This window comes from Panthera tigris, chromosome B3 (assembly GCF_018350195.1).
Source record: "Panthera tigris isolate Pti1 chromosome B3, P.tigris_Pti1_mat1.1, whole genome shotgun sequence".
Lineage (NCBI taxonomy): Eukaryota > Metazoa > Chordata > Mammalia > Carnivora > Felidae > Panthera > Panthera tigris.
In genome coordinates, this window is record NC_056665.1 from 143,429,258 (window position 1) to 143,447,596 (window position 18,339).

General features: G+C 50.5%; 1 protein-coding gene across 6 annotated transcripts in view; it reads left to right on the top strand.

Annotated features, from left to right (window-relative positions):
• TECPR2 (tectonin beta-propeller repeat containing 2) overlaps nt 1–18,339 on the top strand; it is a 106,414-nt gene that overhangs the window by 26,698 nt on the left and 61,377 nt on the right. For 5 of the 6 annotated variants that reach the window (XR_006219112.1, XR_006219114.1, XR_006219113.1 and 2 more), the window contains exons 3-7: nt 2,616–2,744; nt 3,127–3,258; nt 6,432–6,589; nt 15,604–15,916; nt 17,470–17,602. Coding sequence is in view for 3 of the 6 variants with exons in the window: in XM_042990605.1 (XP_042846539.1) it covers nt 2,616–2,744; nt 3,127–3,258; nt 6,432–6,589; nt 15,604–15,916; nt 17,470–17,602 (865 nt within the window). In the remaining 3 variants the exon portion in view is untranslated. Of the gene's footprint in view, nt 1–647; nt 866–2,615; nt 2,745–3,126; nt 3,259–6,431; nt 6,590–15,603; nt 15,917–17,469; nt 17,603–18,339 lie in introns of all 6 variants that reach the window. The other variant, XM_042990606.1, reaches the window with a different exon arrangement.

An 18,339-nucleotide genomic window follows, 5' to 3' on the forward strand; every position in this document is an offset into this window, starting at 1 on the left:
ACAGTATTCTTATCGGCTTTGGCCTCTGTTGATTTTTACTTCCTAGAGATCAGCTATGCATGTAAAAGGGTGTTTTGTGTATCTTACTCGGCATTTCTAGATGTTTGGAGAGGAACGTTTTTCAGAATAGCTACACTCATACTATAGGAAGTTGAAGCCTCGTATTTTGTTTCTATCTAAAGTATAGCTAAGTATTGATATTCTGATTCTTGCGATGTTTTGGTTCTTAAGAACTGTAACACTAATGATCATATTAAATAACGTTAAGTCACAATGTTAGTTTATTAAAAAGCATGTGTACATGCATCGCACATAGATACTCAGGCTTCCAGCCCATCTGAATGATGATTTTTATTTTGAAAGCATTCATTCAGAAAAATTACACCACCGCTTTGTGCTATGACACGGCAAGATCTCCAATAAGGGATCTTGATTCCTGATGTGGTGGCAGTTCTAATAATTACGAATTCGCAGGACAGTATTCTCTTCACCAGCCTGCTGCCACGTCAACACTGTCCACGTCTAAAGCATGTTCTGGCACTGTCTTTCCTCAGAGCAGCGCCAGTGGATTCTGCTCACGGCATCAGCACTCGTGGTTTCCACGCCGCAGATGATAAAGTCCCCTTATTTTCCTTCTTCTCCACAAGCCTGCCAAGGCTCCCGAGCCTCCCGAGCCTCCCATCTGCGGGGCCTGTGGATTCCCACTCAGCGCAGAGAGCAGCGAGGCAGGGCCTCCAGTCACACTTAGGCGTGAATCCCAACTCTTGACTCCTCCGGTGCTGTGTCCTTACACAAACCACTTAACCTTCGTCACACGAAGAAAACCACAGCACCTGCCTTCACGGATGCGTGAGGAATCAAGGAGGTAATGCACGTGAAGCGCTTACCGGGTCGCCTGGCTCAGAATGCTCAGTAAAGGAGAGCCGCTGTGCTGTTCTCCTTGTTGCTGTCATCATGGCAAACAGGTCTTAACGGAGTCTTCTTTCTCCATCAGGGTTTACTGCCTTCCTGCCCGTTCAGTTGCCACTTCTCTCCACGAGGCACATATGACCTCCGGCCTCCGGCCCGAACTATGGCAAAAGGCCCCCGGCTGGTCTCGCCACCTGGTCGCACTTCCTCCTCCTTTTGTGCTACACCCGATCAGGGTTATCAGAAACACTTCTGACCATACACTGGCAAAGTCAGGAATCTTCCTGGGCTCCCCTTGGCCTTCCTATAGCTTAAGATCCAAAGCCCTTCCCCTACATCACGATCTCATCAGATATATTTAGAGCCCCTGAGAATACTCTGAAAGCTGTAAAGTACCAGATGAAAGCGAGCGCAGTCATCACCACCCCCACTGGCTGTAGGCGGCTTTTCATGTGCCCGGCTCATTGCCACAGCTCAGCTTTAAGAGGGCGGGACTGCGACCTACTTCAGTTTATGTTACCATAGCAGCTGACTCCGTACCCTGAATGTGAAGGGTATACCTCCACATTTGATAGATTGAATACCATGTAAATTACTGCATCCAAATATAGGGATCAAAGTGTTTTATTGGAGCTCTTGCCGTATATCTTAGCGGGGTCAAATGGTTGCGTGAGTTTTCTGAATGAATGGTTTCACTCAGTGGGCCTGGAAGCCTTGAGTATCTGTGTGCAGTGCTTGTACGTGTGCTTTTTTTGTTAATTTTTTGTTGTTATTTATTTGGGGGAGAGAGAGAGAGGGAGACACAGAATCCAAAGCAGGCTCCAGGCTCCGAGCTGTCAGCACAGAGCCCAATGCAGCGCTCGAACTCCCGAACTGTGAGATCATGACCTGAACTGAAGTCAGACGCTTAACCGACTGAGCCACCCAGGCGCCCCTTGTACATGTGCTTTTAAGTATAGCAATGTATTAAGTTTGAGTTAGCGTTACTTAATTTGATTATTGATCTAAGAACAAATTTCAGATGCGTCGCCTCCTGGATCCGTGCAGCAAGCCTGTGCTGCAGGCAGACCGTCAACTGCAGTGATTGAATGACTTGTCCATGTTAAGAGAAGAAAGCAGAGCTTGGATCTGGGGTAGATAAGCTCTTCTTACTCCAGATTCCTGTTCTGGGCAGGAAACAGCTCTCCAAGCCCCTGGTACTCTCTTGATCAGTACTTAAAATATTCACACTCAATTGATCAGCATTTCCTTCATTAGAAATGTAGTTTTTTAATTTGTCATTTCAAAGATTAAAAACCTAGAGGGGCACCTGGGTGGCTCGGTTATTTAAGTGTCCAACTCTGGCTCAGGTCATGATCTCATGGTACGTGGAGTTCAAGTCTCACATCGGGCCCACAGCTGGCAGCAAAGAGCCTGCTTGGGATTCTCGTTCTCTCCTCTCTCTCTGCCCCTCCCCGCTCTTGCTTTTTTTTTTTTTCTCTCTCTCTCAAAATAAATAAACTTAAAAAGTAATAAAGATCTAGAAACAAAAAGGAGGGTTTAACAGATGTCATTGTTTTTCTGAGCTGTATACATTTTCAATCAGGACTTCGTATAGGCTGCAGCCTGATGAAGCTTCCGCCTCCTTCTGCCTCCACGGGTAATGTTTGCATTTTGGAAGCCAGCCTGGTTACAGGTCCATTTGTCTTTAACATTTGCTCTCTTAGGGGAAAACGGAACCCATCACAGTGGTGAAGCTGCTGGCCTGCTTCGACGACCTCGTGGCCGCGGGCACAGCCTCTGGGAGAGTTGCTGTTTTTCAGCTTGTGTCTTCCTTGCCAGGGAGAAATAAACAAGTAAGTACGAGTCGCTTTAGCATTTCTTAACTTCTTGGCCAGTTCCTCGTGGATTTTAAAATGAAAACTCATCTGCCCAGAAAACACACACTCAGAAAAGCTTAACCCTATGCTCTTTATAATCAGATACCATTTTTGTTCTTGATAGGATGCTTGGCAGAATGCACATTTGGGTAATTTAAATTTTGCTTAATATTCTCTGGCCATCCTCTATCAGTTTTAAAATAAATACCCAGATGGAACCTTGTGCAGGGTTTTGCGTGGAAAACAAGGTTGGGAAAACCAGCTTCTCCGTAGGTAGGAGGGACTGTATAATCCCTTGGCCACGAGCCCCATCTCACATCTTTTCTTTCTTGTGCGCATTTTTATCGTTCGTTCCTAGCTTCGGAGATTTGATGTCACCGGTATTCACAAAAATAGCATAACAGCTCTGGCTTGGAGCCCCAATGGAATGAAATTGTTCTCTGGAGATGACAAAGGGAAAATTGTGTATTCTTCTCTGGATCTAGACCAGGTAAACTTGTTTCCAGAAATATTTTTGGCCTTCTTATATTCGGAGAAATTATATCCATAATTACATTTTAGTCAAACAGTTTGCATCCTCAGTCATTGCCCCTTCATAATGTCAACGATTATTTTGTAACGTTTGCCTTCAAGGACGTCTCTCACTTTTCTAAGCTTCCCCTCCTGTGACTAAAGGGTCGGCCTTTGTCTCCACTGGAGCCTTCCTTCACAGTGTTCATCCTCCTGTGTCTAAGCATGTGGCAGGGTCCTGAGAAAAAGACGCCATGTCGTTCTGGTCTCCCAGAAGGGTGTGTAGGAGCCGCAGGAAGCATTGCGTAATCATGACTGTGGGCTGGGCAGAGGTCAGTGCTTTCTGGGTGGAGAGCTCCGCCCCCGGCCAAGCCCCACCCAGGCCCCGCCCCTCACGTGGGAGGGCGTGGCGGAGGAGGAGGAGGGCCCAGCCCGCGAGTCTGCTGTTTTGTTTCATCCTGAGCCGTGTGTGCTCGGCCCCAGTCAGGAGATGAAGAACCCCAGGCTCCATGACCCAGTCACCAGCCCTGGGTCCCCCGCGGGTTCCACACTGAGTTTCTGCTCTAAAGCCCACGCCTTTCCCGCGGCGGGTGTGGCTCTGTGCGCCCCTGTGCTTCACCTCGTCACGCGAGGGACACAGACTGGCCCCGCGAGACTGGGCGTTCCTCGCGCATTGTAGAAATTTAGCAATTACTGGCCAGCTGGCTTTTAGTCCCTCTGATCCAAGGCTGCCCTGTTAAAAGTTTTCTCTAGCAGTAGTTCTTGAAGTTTTTGGTCTCAGGACCCTTCTACACGCTTAAAAGGAGGACCCCAGGGGCGCCTGGGTGGCTCAGTCAGTTGATCTACTGAGCGAGGCAGATCTTTTCAAATGTGTCAATTTTGATTATATAATATCAGAGAAGGCATCTTTGTTAATATCATGATCATCCTGATCAGAAAAGTCTTTAGCTACTGGGAATTGGTCAAGTTCACAAGTGTGGATAAAGTTTTCAATTCTAATCCTCAGTTGAAAACTTGATATTTATTGTCAGTAACGCACACTATTACTCGTTGTCATTAAAGTGACCAGCTCTGTTTGGTCCATCTTGAAAATGTCTGCCAAATACCCAAGTTTGAGTAATTCTAGTATGTCCGGTAAAATGGTGTCCTGTGGGGGGGGGAAAAAAAGCCACTGGTTGAGCTCACAGCTTTTAGAGTCGAACAAGTGCTTTTGCTTGAGAGAACCAGAGAACCTCAGGATGCGGCAGCCGGGCCACTGTGTCACACAAAATACAAAGCCGTGCGTACCCACGAGCAAGGATGTGATGCAGTTATAGTTGTTCTGCCCCAGAGCCCGTCTTCAGTGAAACGCGCGTTTTTGTCATGAGTGCGTGGTGCTGGAGGGCACAGTGACAGGTAGTGGGCTCAGTGCCCCGTTCTGCCCACCGTGGCTTTTGTGTCAGAGCAAATGTCAGCTCAGTGAAAAAGACAGATGCAACCTAGCGTTATAATGAAGATAATGTTGACCTTGCAGACCCTTTGAAAGGGTCTTAGGGACCCTTGAGGACTGCAGACCATACTTGGAGAACCTGTTCTGCAGGAAAGCCTTAGGTTTTTAAGGGTCCCTGTGTCGTCCCTCCCTTCTGTTGAGGCTTTCAGGCAGCACTGCTCGTGAGCCTGCATTTCAGGAAGGAGAGAGAAAGCCACATGCAGAAAACAGTATCCTCGTCACACTGAGAACTTTTTTTCCCAGCTTTATTGATAGGTTCTGGTAGTTTTGTTTTTGTTTTTTTTTAAGATAAAGTACAAAGAGGGGCGCCTGGGTGGCGCAGTCGGTTAAGCGTCCGACTTCAGCCAGGTCACGATCTCGCGGTCCGTGAGTTCGAGCCCCGTGTCAGGCTCTGGGTTGATGGCTCCGAGCCTGGAGCCTGTTTCCCATTCTGTGTCTCCCTCTCTCTCTGCCCCTCCCCCGTTCATGCTCTGTCTCTCTCTGTCCCAAAAATAAATAAAAAATGTTGAAAAAAAAAATTAAAAAAAAGATAAAGTACAAAGAGATTTACATAAATAGGTATGGGAGTGTGTGCGATTTTGCAAAATTAATACAATGAATTGAGTTCCATCATAAGTCAAAAACTGAAAAGCTACAGTTTACGTAACGACAAATGCGGAGGAAAATCTGCTTTTTTTTGTAATGTTTATTTATTTCTGAGACAGAGAGAGACAGAGGGGGAGGGGCAGAGAGAGAGGGAGAGACAGAATCTGAAGCAGGCTCCAGGTTCTATCAGCACAGAGCCCGACGCGGGGCTTGAACTCACAAACCATGAGATCATGACCTGAGCAGAAATCAGTCGCTCAATCGACTGAGCCACCCAGGCGCCCGGAAAATCTGCTTTAAAAGCACTCAGTGTCCAGAGAGAATGAGAATCTCTCTATCGTTATGGTGTCGGTGGTTATAGGACTGTATGTGTTTGCCAAAATCCATAGAATTGTGTATCTTTAACCAGTAAATTTTATTGTATGTAAATTTTACCAGTCAATCTGATTGCTGCTTTTCTCTCCCACCCCCAAAAGTTCTGCGATAGAGCATCAGTTTTTCTTACTCAATTGAAGAAACTGGTTCAGGAGAAAAGTAACATATAGAAACAGACTTTTGCACCAGGAATTAGAGTTTGTGTTAGCAGTAAAATGCCTTCTAGAATTTTACTTTGTTCTTCAATATATTTGCTACCATTTCAGTTTCTTTCTTCTGTTTTTTATGACCCTTTCAGTTGGCAAGGATATAATGTCCCCAAAATTGCTTTGAGCTCTTTGGGGGGATGAGTGTCTTGTGACCTTAGGTGATAGTTGTCACAAATAATCTTATGGAAAGTCCTGTTGTATTCTGTTAGTGTAAACAATAGTCCTAGTGCAATATGTTTCCGCTTTGGCCTTTATGGACCCTTCTTTGAATGCTCCCCTGAAAACATTTTAAAAGAAATTATACAAAATCTTTAAACATTTCTTGTCAAACTTGATGGAACCTGAGGTAGGTGTTGACATTGTTTTCTCATTAGTAAGAACTTTTCCAAATAATTTCATCATAGTGGGTTGACATCGAATCTGTTGGGAATGAACGGCACTTTAAGGTGTAAATTGACTCCACATTGAGTTGGGTTTAACTGGCCCCTCCCACAGGGCGTCTGTAACTCCCATTTGGTGTTAGAAGAGCCATCTTCAATCGTGCAGCTGGATTATAGCCAGAAAGTTCTGCTCGTGTCTACACTACAAAGAAGCCTGCTTTTTTACACGGAAGAGAAGTCTGTCAAGCAGATTGGAACACAACCAAGGAAAAGGTGAGCGTCACACATGCCCCAGCGTGGCGGTTACAGAGGGGCCTTAAGTTTTCCTAGGTCACCTTGCCTAGGTTACCCTAGGCAAGCCCACAGTGGCTCTAAGCCTGGGGTCCCCCGACGGGTCCCTAACCTGCTTGGCCGCCTGTGCCAGCATCAGATGGGGAAAGCTCATCCCTCTCATCTGCTGCAGGGACCTGCAGGCATGGCCACTCTGCCTCGAGTGCCAGAATCCGGAAAGTCTCCGAGGTGGTCTGCTCTGGGTCCGCCACAGGAGGGGTGACGGTCCCCTCTGCGCTGTGCAGGCTGTGCCGGGTCGGGGGTAACTGGTAGACGAGGCGGATGTGAGCCCGCCGTCACGGATGCTTGAGAAACTCAGCGGGAAAGTTGTTAACAGCGGTGTCACCTACTGTGGAGCTGTGAGGGGTGCTGTCAAGCTCCTCCTGGGCCTGGAGGTGACAGCAGACTTCCTGGGGGAGTGAGCGAGGGAGGAGTGGAACTGGCCAAGAGGAGTGGGGAGGCTCTGGAGGGGAGGCTGCCAGGCTGAGAGCCCGTCCCCCCGTTTACCTGCCACCTGGAAGGACAGGGGGAGAAGGGCTAGGCCAAGTCCAGCCGCCTACCAGCCGTGCGGGAAGAGGCAGCCGAGCGCATGGGTGACCTCCCTGCCGGAAACACGCTTGTAGAGCTCGGGGCCCGGTTTGTGTGGCGGTGGGGTCAGTGAGGAGGGGCTGGATAGAGTGGTGGGGCCACCCCCTCATTCTGAGCAGAGAGGGACGGAGAGCCGAGTGGGGGCAGCAGGAGGGGGCGGGGGCCGGCAGCTTATAAATCGGGCGGCAGGATTTGGAGACGGTCCTGGTAAAGGGGCACTGTTGCCAACTGAGAATCAGAGGGGCAGGGTGGCAGGTGGGCTGGGGACTGTGGAGAGCAGGCTGACGAGGAGACGTGGTGGCATTGGCCGTGCCCTCGAGGGAGGGCCCACGGAGGCTGGTGGTGACAGCTGTGCTGGTGACGATGGCCCGGAGAAGGGGAGGTCGGACGGGAGGAGCATGATAGCCCTTAGCTCATAAAAGATCTGGTCATGCCTTCCTTTGGCTTCTGTTTTCTGTGCTGAATACCCGCTCGATTCTGTCAACAGTTTGCCCTTTCTGTAACCGTAATGTCCCTGTTAACAGCCCCTGGAAGCGTAAGCACAGTAGAATTTGGAGCTTGGGCCCCGTGGTTGTGCACGTCTTCATCTTGCCTTTCCCTCTGCCAGCGTCCCCCTCTTCTGCTTCGCGTCCTGTCCTGGTTCGTCATCAGGGTCCTACTTTATCGTGTCTTTTTGGAAGGATAGTGGAGTATAAAGAGAGATAAAGACCAGTTACTTTTCACATGGATAAGCCAATAGCGTTTCTCCTAAAACCTGGTCTTCTAGCCTCTTGTGTGGAAACACAAGCCACTCTCCATGAGCCCCTCCTGGTGCCTGTGAGTAGTCAGGTCTTCTGGCCTGGGCCAGGCCCTGTCCCAGGCTGCAGACACCAACAAATGTGTTCCTTTTCTCTCGGGGAAGTATATTTCCCTGAGCCTTAGAGAAGTGGGGATAACACAGAATAAATGGAAAAGCTGTTTACAGGCTTGTTTTTCTGTTGTGTGCTATTTTATTATTTTCTTAAGCTTTTTTTTTTTAAGTTAGTGTTCTTTTTAATTTTTTAATGTCTTATTAATTTTTAAGAGAGAGAGAGAGAGAATGAGCAGGGGAGGGGCAGAGAGAGAGGGAGACACAGAACCCGAAGCAGGCTCCAGGCTCTGAGCTGTCAGCACAGATCCTGATGCGGGGCTCGAACCCACAAACCGTGAGATCGTGACCTGAGCTGAAGTCTGACGCTCAACCCACTGAGCCACCCAGGCGCCCCTGTTGGGTGCTATTTTAGATTGTAGTTCAGAAAGGGCATCTGCTGTGTCTACCCTCCGGAAGCAGGGTTTCAGTCAGCAGGTGTTGGGTGCGTGCCTGCCGGGCAGCAGCGTGCGGCGGACGGCAGTGAGCCAGGGGACAGACATGTCGCCACGCCCCGGCAGGACGAATATGAGCGAGGGGACGCGTGTCCCCCCTCCAGCAGGACGGATGTGTAGGCTACAGTGCACGCTGTGGACACTGTGGACCAGTCAGGGTGAAGCATCACAGGTGGGGGTGGCACGCTCTTTAGAACAGTCGGGAAGGGCTTCTGTGGAGAAGCGCCATTGGAGCCGAAGCCTCAAGCGTGGGAAGGGCCGGTGGAGGAGCATTCTGGTCTCAGGGAGCGGAACATGCCGAGGCCGCGGATCGGGCCAGGGGGCAATGTTTGTGGAGCCGGAGGGGCCCGGGGTGACCGTGGAGAGGTGCAGGTGTAAAATGAGATTGCAAAGGAGGCCCTGAGCCAGCTTGGGGGCGGGGGCCGGAGGGACCACATGCTGTCGCCTGAGTTATTCGAGGCATAACAGAAAGCCATTGAAGTGCTTTAGGCAGCACTTTAGCAACCTGAGCGACCTCTCGGAGCTCACCCTGCTTCTGTGTGGAGACTTCATCGGAGATGGGCAGGAGGGGGGAGGTGAGGAGCAGGCGTGGAGGCTGGCCCCTGGTGGTGGCCGTCAGCGGGGAGCCGTGATTCGGAGGTAGGAAGCACGGGGCTGGACGGTGGTTTGGGTAGAGGGGCAAGGGGGAGAAAGGACTAGATTTCGGTGCTTCTGGCTACGGCAGCGAGGCAGCGGCGGTGGGCGCACCGCTGGGAGCCTGGGCTTGCGGTCTAGACTTCCGTTCTGTTGAGTGGGGGTGCTTGTTAGGTCGCCAAGTGGGAGTCACAGTGAGGAGGGACATAGACAGGTCTCAGCCAGAGACAGAAATTCAGTCATTACCTACAGGTGACACCGAGACCTCTGACATCGGGTGTTTACGTAGGGACGTTGTGTGTTCACGTGACGTTAAAAAATCCTTACCAAGTCTCTGCTGTGGCCAGCACCTTTCTCGATCTGAGGAGACAGCTGTGAACAGGGAAAGGCTCTACTCTCGGGGCTCCCGTTCCTGGGGTGGGAGGCTGACATTAAATGTGTTCTAGAATGTTCGTAGTAATAAATCGGACTAGATTTGGACTAGAGCATACGGGCCAGAGAGGAGGGAGCGGGGGACACGGCCGTGTGCCGTGGATACGCAGCAGGGGTGGTGGGGACCGGGGCAGACTCCTGAAGGAAGGGCAGGAGGACTCACGAGAGGACCTCGGCGAGAGGCAGGAGCAGTGCACGCGCCAGGCACCCGAGGGTTTGGGGAGCAGCAAGGCCAGGTGTGTGTGGAGCAGAGGAGGGGCCCCGGGCGGGACGCCATGCGGCAGGCTTTGCGGCCTCGCCGGGGGCCGCTTTCTTCCGGCACGCCGGCCCTTGTGAACGGCTCCGACCAGGACAAGTCACCCGCGCTGTCCTGGGAGGGGCGAGAGTGGCGGCTCAGGGGGGCAGTCCGGGGCTCAGGCCAGGGCAGGGCGCTGGGAATGCTCGCAGGGCAGAGCTGACCGGGCGGGGAGTGAGAGAAAGAGATCAGCCAGAGGCTGCGGCCTGAGCCGTGGGTCGGGTGGGGGGTGGGGGGCGGGGCCTGGGGGAGAGGCCAGAACAGTGTTGTGGACGAGGTGGCACAGTCTTCCTCCCTGTGGAGAGCCGGAGGGGCAGGTGGAGGGCAGGCGCACGCTTGGGAGCCCGTAGCATGAGGGCGGCAGTTAGAGCTCGCCCCCCCGCGTGATGGTAACTGGAGGAGGGCAGTCAGGGGAGGGAGAAGTTGGGGGCTACGCGGGGGGGGTGTCACGGGGCTGTCAGAGCTGCTGACGGCCCGAGAGACGGCCTGAGACAGACCTTCGGATTTGGCAGCCTTGGCAGCCCGGTGGCTGCACGCGGCCTTGCTTATGAGAGAGGCCGGGGCCTGGAGGGGCTGAGGGCCTGGGGGGGCCAGGATAGCCGTGTGCGGAGACAGCTGGTTTTTGTCAGAGGGAACACACACGGCGTAAGGGGCGCCTGGTGGGGAGCGGGTCTGGTGGGAGGTTTGTAGAGACGGACCGTGAGGCCGGCGCCGGGTGGCTGGCACGGGCCGGCACGGAGGTTGAGATGTTGGCGCCTGTCGTGGCCTCCCTGGAGCCCGCTGGCGGGCCACCCCAGAGGGCGCGGGGCTTGGACGGGGCCGGGTGTTCTCGGCAGGGAGCAGGGCGTGGGCACAGGTACGCTCGCAGGCAGGGAACCTCAGCGGGGGTGGGTTGTGCTCTTCGGATGGAGGTGGCGACCCCACTCAGACCGGACCAGGTAAGATACATGTTACGCCCAGAAGATCTCAGAGACCCCAGCCGTCCCCAAGCGTGTTGTGTCTCTGCTGTCCTCAGGGTTTATCTCCAGGTCTGTGTTGCACTGTTTCACACGGGGACCGTCCGGTCGTCGGGGCCCCTGCACGTTGCAGTCACGTGGAGTGCGTGCCCCTGCAGAGCAGCATCAAGTTCTGGAGCAGGGTCCCCACCCTCGTGCCCGTGTGACGGTCTGTGGGCAGTTGGCCACGGAGCCTTGTGTCACCCATCTTAGATTTTCTTTGTCCCGTGTCAGGCCCTCTGTCCACGCTCAGCATTTCAGGTCTCTGGCACCATAAATTATATATCACGTTAGAGAACACTCCTTTCAGGGGCGCCTGGGGGGCTCTGTTGGGTGTCCGACTCTTGATTTCGGCTCAGGTCATGATCTCACGGTTCGTGGTTTTAGCCCCGCATCGGGCTCTGTGCCGACAGGGTGGAGACCGCGGGGGATTCTCTGTCTGTCTTTCTCCTTGCCCCTCCCCTGCTCATGCATACTCTCTCTCAAAATAAATAAACTTAAAAAAACATAAAAAACACCCTTTTCATATTAATGTGGCTCATAAAGGGAATTAAAGTGGTTTTTAAAGTCATCAGTGATTTTTCTGGAAATGACCTCCACCAGAATTAAGTAGGTAGGTTAACTTAGTTATGATTTTAGAACCCCGCGACGCTTAGACCTTAAAGGTTGGAGTCTGAGGGACCCATCCAGAATGACATCAGGTGCTGCAGAATCGGACCGCGAGTGGGTGGATGGAGGCCAAGCCAGCGGTTTAGGACAACTCACCCCTCAGTCTAGCTAGTTATCTCCAACTTCACTGCCTTCCCTCGGCTCACTCACCACACGTAGCAGTTCCTCAGAGCCAGCCAGCCACCCACCAGGACCCCGTCGGCACGTTCCTTCCCCCAGAGGGCCCGCCCGCCCCTCAGCCGGGTGGTAGTCCTGGGTTTGGCCCTCTCGTGCCCCGGGCAGGACACGTCCCATCTGGACTGTGGGGCAGCCCTTTGAGCCTCACTCGGATACAGCGCCAGCCAGGTGCCCGCACGGCAGTTCCCGCACACGTGCCGTCTGCCCCGGCGTGTTCACAGACACGGGCAGGGTCTCGCCTCCTTCGCCTTTCATGTGGCCCCCAGCACCGGGTCTTACATAACGCAGGAACTCCCCACGCGTTTGTTAAAATGAGTGCATGAGTGACCTAAGGTGAGCAAATCAAAATGGGAGTGACAAGAGATTTTTCAGAGGACCTATAAATAGAAGGAAAACAGTTAACAGTTGGATCACCAAGTAGAAATTGATTTGACAGGAAGGGCAAGAGGAAGAGATTACGGGATGTTCCGTAGAACTCGTTTGGGTCTATTTAGTGAATCTTTCCAGAACAGATCCACCAAAGGCAGTAATCGAGCACGATGCCGATTTTAGCGCTGTCCATGAATGGTCTACAGCGTTGAACACTCTTGGCTAATCTAACAATCTTCGTTTCAAAGTGAACTTGATATTCGATGTCCTCCTTGGACCTTGTCCAGAAGGATTGAGGTACCGGAGCCAGAGGGACCTAGGGGGATACTGAAGTGCAGAGAAATGTCCAAATAAGTTTATCTGTGTGGCTGTGTGGGATGCGCTCTGGGGACAGCCCCTCAGGAGGGCCACACGGTGGCACCCCACAGGGCTCTGCTGTGTGCTGGGAGGGTGAGGAGAGCGTAGGGAGCACATAGGTAGGGAGCACGCAGTGGGGACATGGATGGACCCACGGGTAGCTCCCAGCTGTGGGTCCCTGTAGCCCTGTGGGTGGCTGGTGAGCATTGTGAGACATAGTGTCACCAGCAGTGCTTTTGTGCCTTCAGAGATTGTGTCACTTAATCCTCACTTAACCTTTGAGATGGGGAGAATGACCCCTGGTTTACCGATTAGGAAACTGAGAGCCAGGAAGGTTGCAACCACATGGCAATTCTATGTCAGGGCTAGAAATTGAGCCCAGCTGTCAATCTAGAGCCAGTGCTCTTTCTACTGTTGAAAATCAGAGACGTACAAGGGTGCGTGGGTGGCTTAGTAGGTTAAACATCCAACTCTTGATTTCTTTCGGCTCAGGTCATGGTCTCACGGTTTATGAGTTCGAGCCCCGGGTCAGGCTCCTTGCTGACAGCACAGAGCCTGCTTCGGATTCTCTCTCCCTCCTGCATGTGCACGCCCTCTCTATCTCAAAATAAATAAATGTTAAAAAAAAAATTAGAAGCGTTTTGGAGAGAGGATCAGCAGGACTCAGGGCTGGACTGAAACTTTTTTTTTCTTTGTAATGGTTATTCATTTTTCAGAGAAAGAGAGAGCGCACGAGCACACAGGTGGAGGGAGAGCAGAGAGAGAGGGGGACACAGAATCCGAAGCAGGCACCAGGCTCTGAGCTGTCAGCACAGAGCCTGACGCGGGGCTCGAACCCACAAGTTGTCAGATCATGACCTGAGCCGAAGTTGGACGCTTAACCTACTGAGCCACCCAGGCACCCCTGAAACTTTTTTCTAAATTTTTTATTTCTTTTAGAGAGAGAGAGAGAGAATGAGTGGGGGAGAGGGGCAGAGGGAGGGAGACAGAATCCCAAGCACACTCCATGGTCAGCGCAGAGCCTGACACAGAGCTCAGCCTCACAACCCTGGGATCATGACCTGAGCCAAAATCAGGAGTTGGACGCTCAGCTGACTGAGCCACGCAGCGCCCCTGGACTGAAACTCTTAAACTTTCAGGTCTGGCAGGAGCCTGAGATCAGGCAAAGTCGAGGGACAGTGAGAACTCAGAGGGGTGCCTGGGTGGCCCAGTTAGGGAAGCGTGTAACTCTTGATCCCAGGGTTGTGAGTTTGAGCCCCACGTTCAGTATAGAGATTACTTAAAAAATAGGATCTTTAAAAAAAAAAAAAAAAAGAACTTCAGGATTACTGGTGGAAACATAGGTTGGTATAATCACGTTGAAAAAAGTTTGAAATTGTCTTCCAAACCTGAATTTGTTCTTATCTAGAAACCCAGCAGTTACCCAACAGAGCAGTGGTTCCATCTCTGAAAGGTCCTTGACAGACTCTTACACCTGTGCACTAGGAGGTCTGTGCGAAAATGCTCAGGGCACTACTGTTTAAAATAAAAATGTAGAAATAATGCAAATGCTCATCAGCAAGAAAGTGAATAAATAACTTGTGGACTACTGTGTAGCAGTCAGAATGAATGAGGTATAGCTTTTTTATCAGTAAAGATAAACCTTAAAAATATAATGTTAAGGGGCTCCTGGGTGGCTCAGTCGGTTGAGCATCCACCTCGTGATTTCGGCTCAGATCATGATCCCAGGTTGTGTGATCGAGCCCCACATGGGGCTCTGTGCTGACAGCACAGAACCTGCTTGGGATTGTCTCTCTCCTTCTCTCTGCCCCTCTTCTACTCATGTGTGCACTCTCTCTCTCTGTGTTTCAAAATAAATAAATAAACTTAAAGCAAGTTGCAAAAGTATACAAATGGCATCATACTTTTTTTATACAAATAAAATTGTAAATTTCATAGTGTTTAGGAATACATAGGTATGTGGTTAAACTGTCAGTAAAAGTAAGGGAATAATAAACACAAAATTCAGTCTAGTGGTCATACCTGGGGAACAGAGGGGCAGGAACTTTTTTAGGAACATGAGAGAACATCAGCAGTGTCGCTGATGATTTATTTCTGAAGTTGAGGGATGAATTCCCAGGTGTGCACTTCATTTATTAGACTTCATAACTTTTATGTACCTATAAATACGTATATGTAATATAGTATATATATATAATTTATATATATGATATATACGATAAAACATATATAAAGCATACATTCTTTTGTGTTAGGTATTTCATAATTAAAAAAAATTTTTTAATGTTTATTTAATTTTGAGAGAGAGACAGAGATAGAGCATGAGTGGGGAAGGGGCAGGGGGAGAAGGAGACACAGGATCCAAAACAGGCTCCAGGCTCCGGGCTGTCAGCACAGGGCCTGATGTGGGCTCGAACCCACGAGCTGTGAGATCATGACCTGAGCCAAAGTTGGATGCTTCACCAACTGAGCCACCCAGGTGCCCCCATAATTTTAAAAATAGAGAAAAAATACCACGCCTGGGGACCAGAAGAGAAGCAGGTTCCTATGATGGGTTTAGACTCAGTTGTAGGCGTGATGCTCATTCATTGGGATGTGGGAGTGAGTACAGCAATCAGACGTTAAAAGGAACGGAATTTCCGAACAGGGGGAGGATAGTCAGACCTGGATTTGTCCGCATCTGCTTCAGTTTCCTTTTCTCGGACACAGGAGCTGTACTGTTCGCCACACGGGGCTGTGGTGAGGATTGAGCCAGAGGGTGGAGACAGAGCCTGGGGCCTGGCACCATAATAGTCACCATGAATCGGGATACTGGCTTAACAGTACTGGGTACACAGTTCTGAGGGGGTTGCAGGAAGTATGATACAGAGACCTTGTCCTCTGTGGGCAGAGATGACAATATGGTTCCATTAACAACAACAAAACAAAAACAACAACAACAACAAAAAAACATAGAAGAGGTTCTGAAAAGACATTAATCTTGTTTGGGCTTAGCCAAAAAATTCTTATTACAGTTGACATCAAGGGTTGACAACCATGGCTTTAAATCAGTTCATATTTGTTTTTTTTCTGTTTTTTTTTTTTTTTTCTTGTAATTTCAGCACTGGGAAATTTGGAGCTTGTTTTATACCAGGGCTCTGTAAGCAAAGTGATCTGACTTTGTATGCGTCACGGCCTGGGCTCCGGCTCTGGAAGGCGGACATCCATGGGACTGTTCAAGCCACGTTTATCTTAAAAGATGTCTTTGCCGGAGGAGTCAAGCCTTTCGAACTGTACCCGCGTCTGGAATCCTCCAACAGGGGAAGTTGCAGCTTACCTGAGAAGCACCTGGGGCTCGTTTCATGTTTCTTCCAAGAAGGCTGGGTGTTGAGTTGGAATGAATATAGCATTTACCTTCTAGACACCGTCAACCAGGTAAGTGACGTGATCGCACCACAGCTTTGGTGTCTGTAGGATGTTCATCCACAGACTGTCTCTCAGGATGATAGAAGGAACAATATTGATCCTAATGCTTTACTTTTTTCCATTGAGTCAGTTAAGGAAATCAAGTGATGGTCTGATTATTTTGTAGATTTGAAGAAATGTTTGGTTTTGGTAGAACCTTCTAGCTGTTCTGCCTCTAAGCAGGAGTCTTGTCTGCCCTACCTGGAACTTGAGGGCAGAGTTAGTTGGGTTGGGGCCACCAAGCTGCCTTTTTGCCCCGAGTTGGTTTCTCTTCCTAAGGAGCACTTTGAAAGGCATTTTTGTATTCTTCACGTACAGACAACTTCAGTCTTCTTTCTCTGGGTACTCCAGGAACTTGATACACACTTGGTAGTTAGTGGGGTCGAAACGTTTGGTGATTACACATCAGTTCCTTTCTTCTGAGCCCTCACCCCCAGTGCTTTTTCCAACAGGTGCAATTAACTTCATTTTAGACGTAGAGAAACGGAGACAAAGGGTCTGTCCGTGTGCGCGTTATGGCTGCCGTCAGAGTCTTTCAAACTAAGGGCACGTTTTTAGCTATTCCTCACGGTTATTAAAAATTGACAAAGAATTTAGACGCTTTTCTCTCTACACTGAATGGCCTCTTGTTTGTATTGTTGGCCGAAAAGAGAATTTTTAAAACTTGTTGCATGCTCTGGACATCCCAGGTGGCATCGGGGCCTCTCCCCGCCCCCCGTTCGTCCAGAGCTGTGAAGTGCAGTGCACATGAGTCTCTCCCACAGGAGCACACACAGTAGGGGCCTAGCCCAGGCGGCTCATCACTGCAGCCCAGGAGCGACGTGCCCGTGGACGTTTGTCCAGAGTGCTGTGAGCTGTGATGAGTCCTGGGCAGGGCAGGGCCACTGAGGCTGAGCTCGCCGGGGTCCGTTACCCAAGGAGGTGGTGTCTGAATCGAGTTGGAACTCTCCCAGGGAACAAGAGTCAGGAAAGGAGTCTGAGCAGAGGCCATGGCGTCATGGAGGAACAAGGCTGGGGTTTGGACTGGCCCGTTCCACTCGGGGCACCTGTACCACAGCCCAGGGCAGTTGTGGGAGGATGACGGGCAGGTCCAGCCGAGGAGGCTGAGCTCCACGTCCAAGGGGGTCGGGCGCAGGTGGGACGCGGTTCCGAGTGGCTGAGAGGTGGGGCAGACAACCCGCTCGGTCTCGTGAGTTTACCGGCAAGGTGACTGACTCCAGGTCACGTGCCTGTCAGATATTACCTGCTTTGGCTCTGAATTACTCTTTTTAAATTTAATCTCTACACCCAATGTGGGGTTTGAACTTACCACCCTGAGACCCAGAGTCCTGAGCTCCCCTGACAGAGCCAGCCAGGGGCCCTGCTTCGAATTACTCTTCAGAAGTTTCAGAAAGTGGCCATAACAAAGCACAGTTGTCATTTGACTTCGTAGGACCCCTGCACATGTTTGTGTGTTTTCAGCTATTACTGTTGCCTGGTTGTGTGATTTTCTTTTCTTTTCTTTTCTTTCCTTTTTTGGACAGGCTACAATTGCTGGTTTGGAAGGATCTGGTGATATTGTGTCTGTTTCCTGCACAGAAAATGAAATATTTTTCTTAAAGGGAGATAGGAACATTATAAGAATTTCAAGCAGACCTGAAGGACTGGCATCAATAGGTTTGTATTTGTCATAAAATGTACTGTGTGTACGTAATTGTAGTTTACCATTTACAAACCCTCCCATCGCTTCGCTTTTTCTAAACAGGTATTTGGAGGGTTTCCTGTGCTTCTTAAAATACGGTTTACGAGACTTTTCTTGAAGCTTACCTATTTCACAGCCTCCCGTTTGGTAGAGTGGCTCCGTGGGTCTGGAGGGTGGGAGGCTGGGCGAGGAGGGAGAGCACAGCACCCACATGACTGCTCTCTGGTGTTCGGACGGCGTGTGGGATTAGTACTTCAGAAGATAGAGATTTGCCAAGATTTTAGAACATTTAAATCTGTTATCTGGGACATATCCTTTGCCCTTAACACAGTTCTTCTTATTGCATTGATTATTCTCTCTGCTTTTGACCTTTTTCTGTAATTCATACAAGCCCAGGTTCTAACGAGTGAATGGTCACACACGTTCTCACGCACACTTCGGTGGTCTGGGGCTCATCGGCAAGCTTGTTCCTGACGGTGACGACAGTGGTGTGGGCCCCACCCCCCCTCCCTCCACTCCGCTCTCCTCTCTGTCCTTGTCCTGTCTCTGTCACTTGCCTTGTTCTCCCTGTGTTCCAGAGACCACTAAGCACACGGCATTCCTGGCCTTGTAAGGTCCTGAGAACAACCTTAAATGGAAGGTACTGGTTTCATAGACGAGGAGACTGGGACTTAGGAAGATGCAGCTCCCCCTCCCCAGCCAGGCCCCCTTC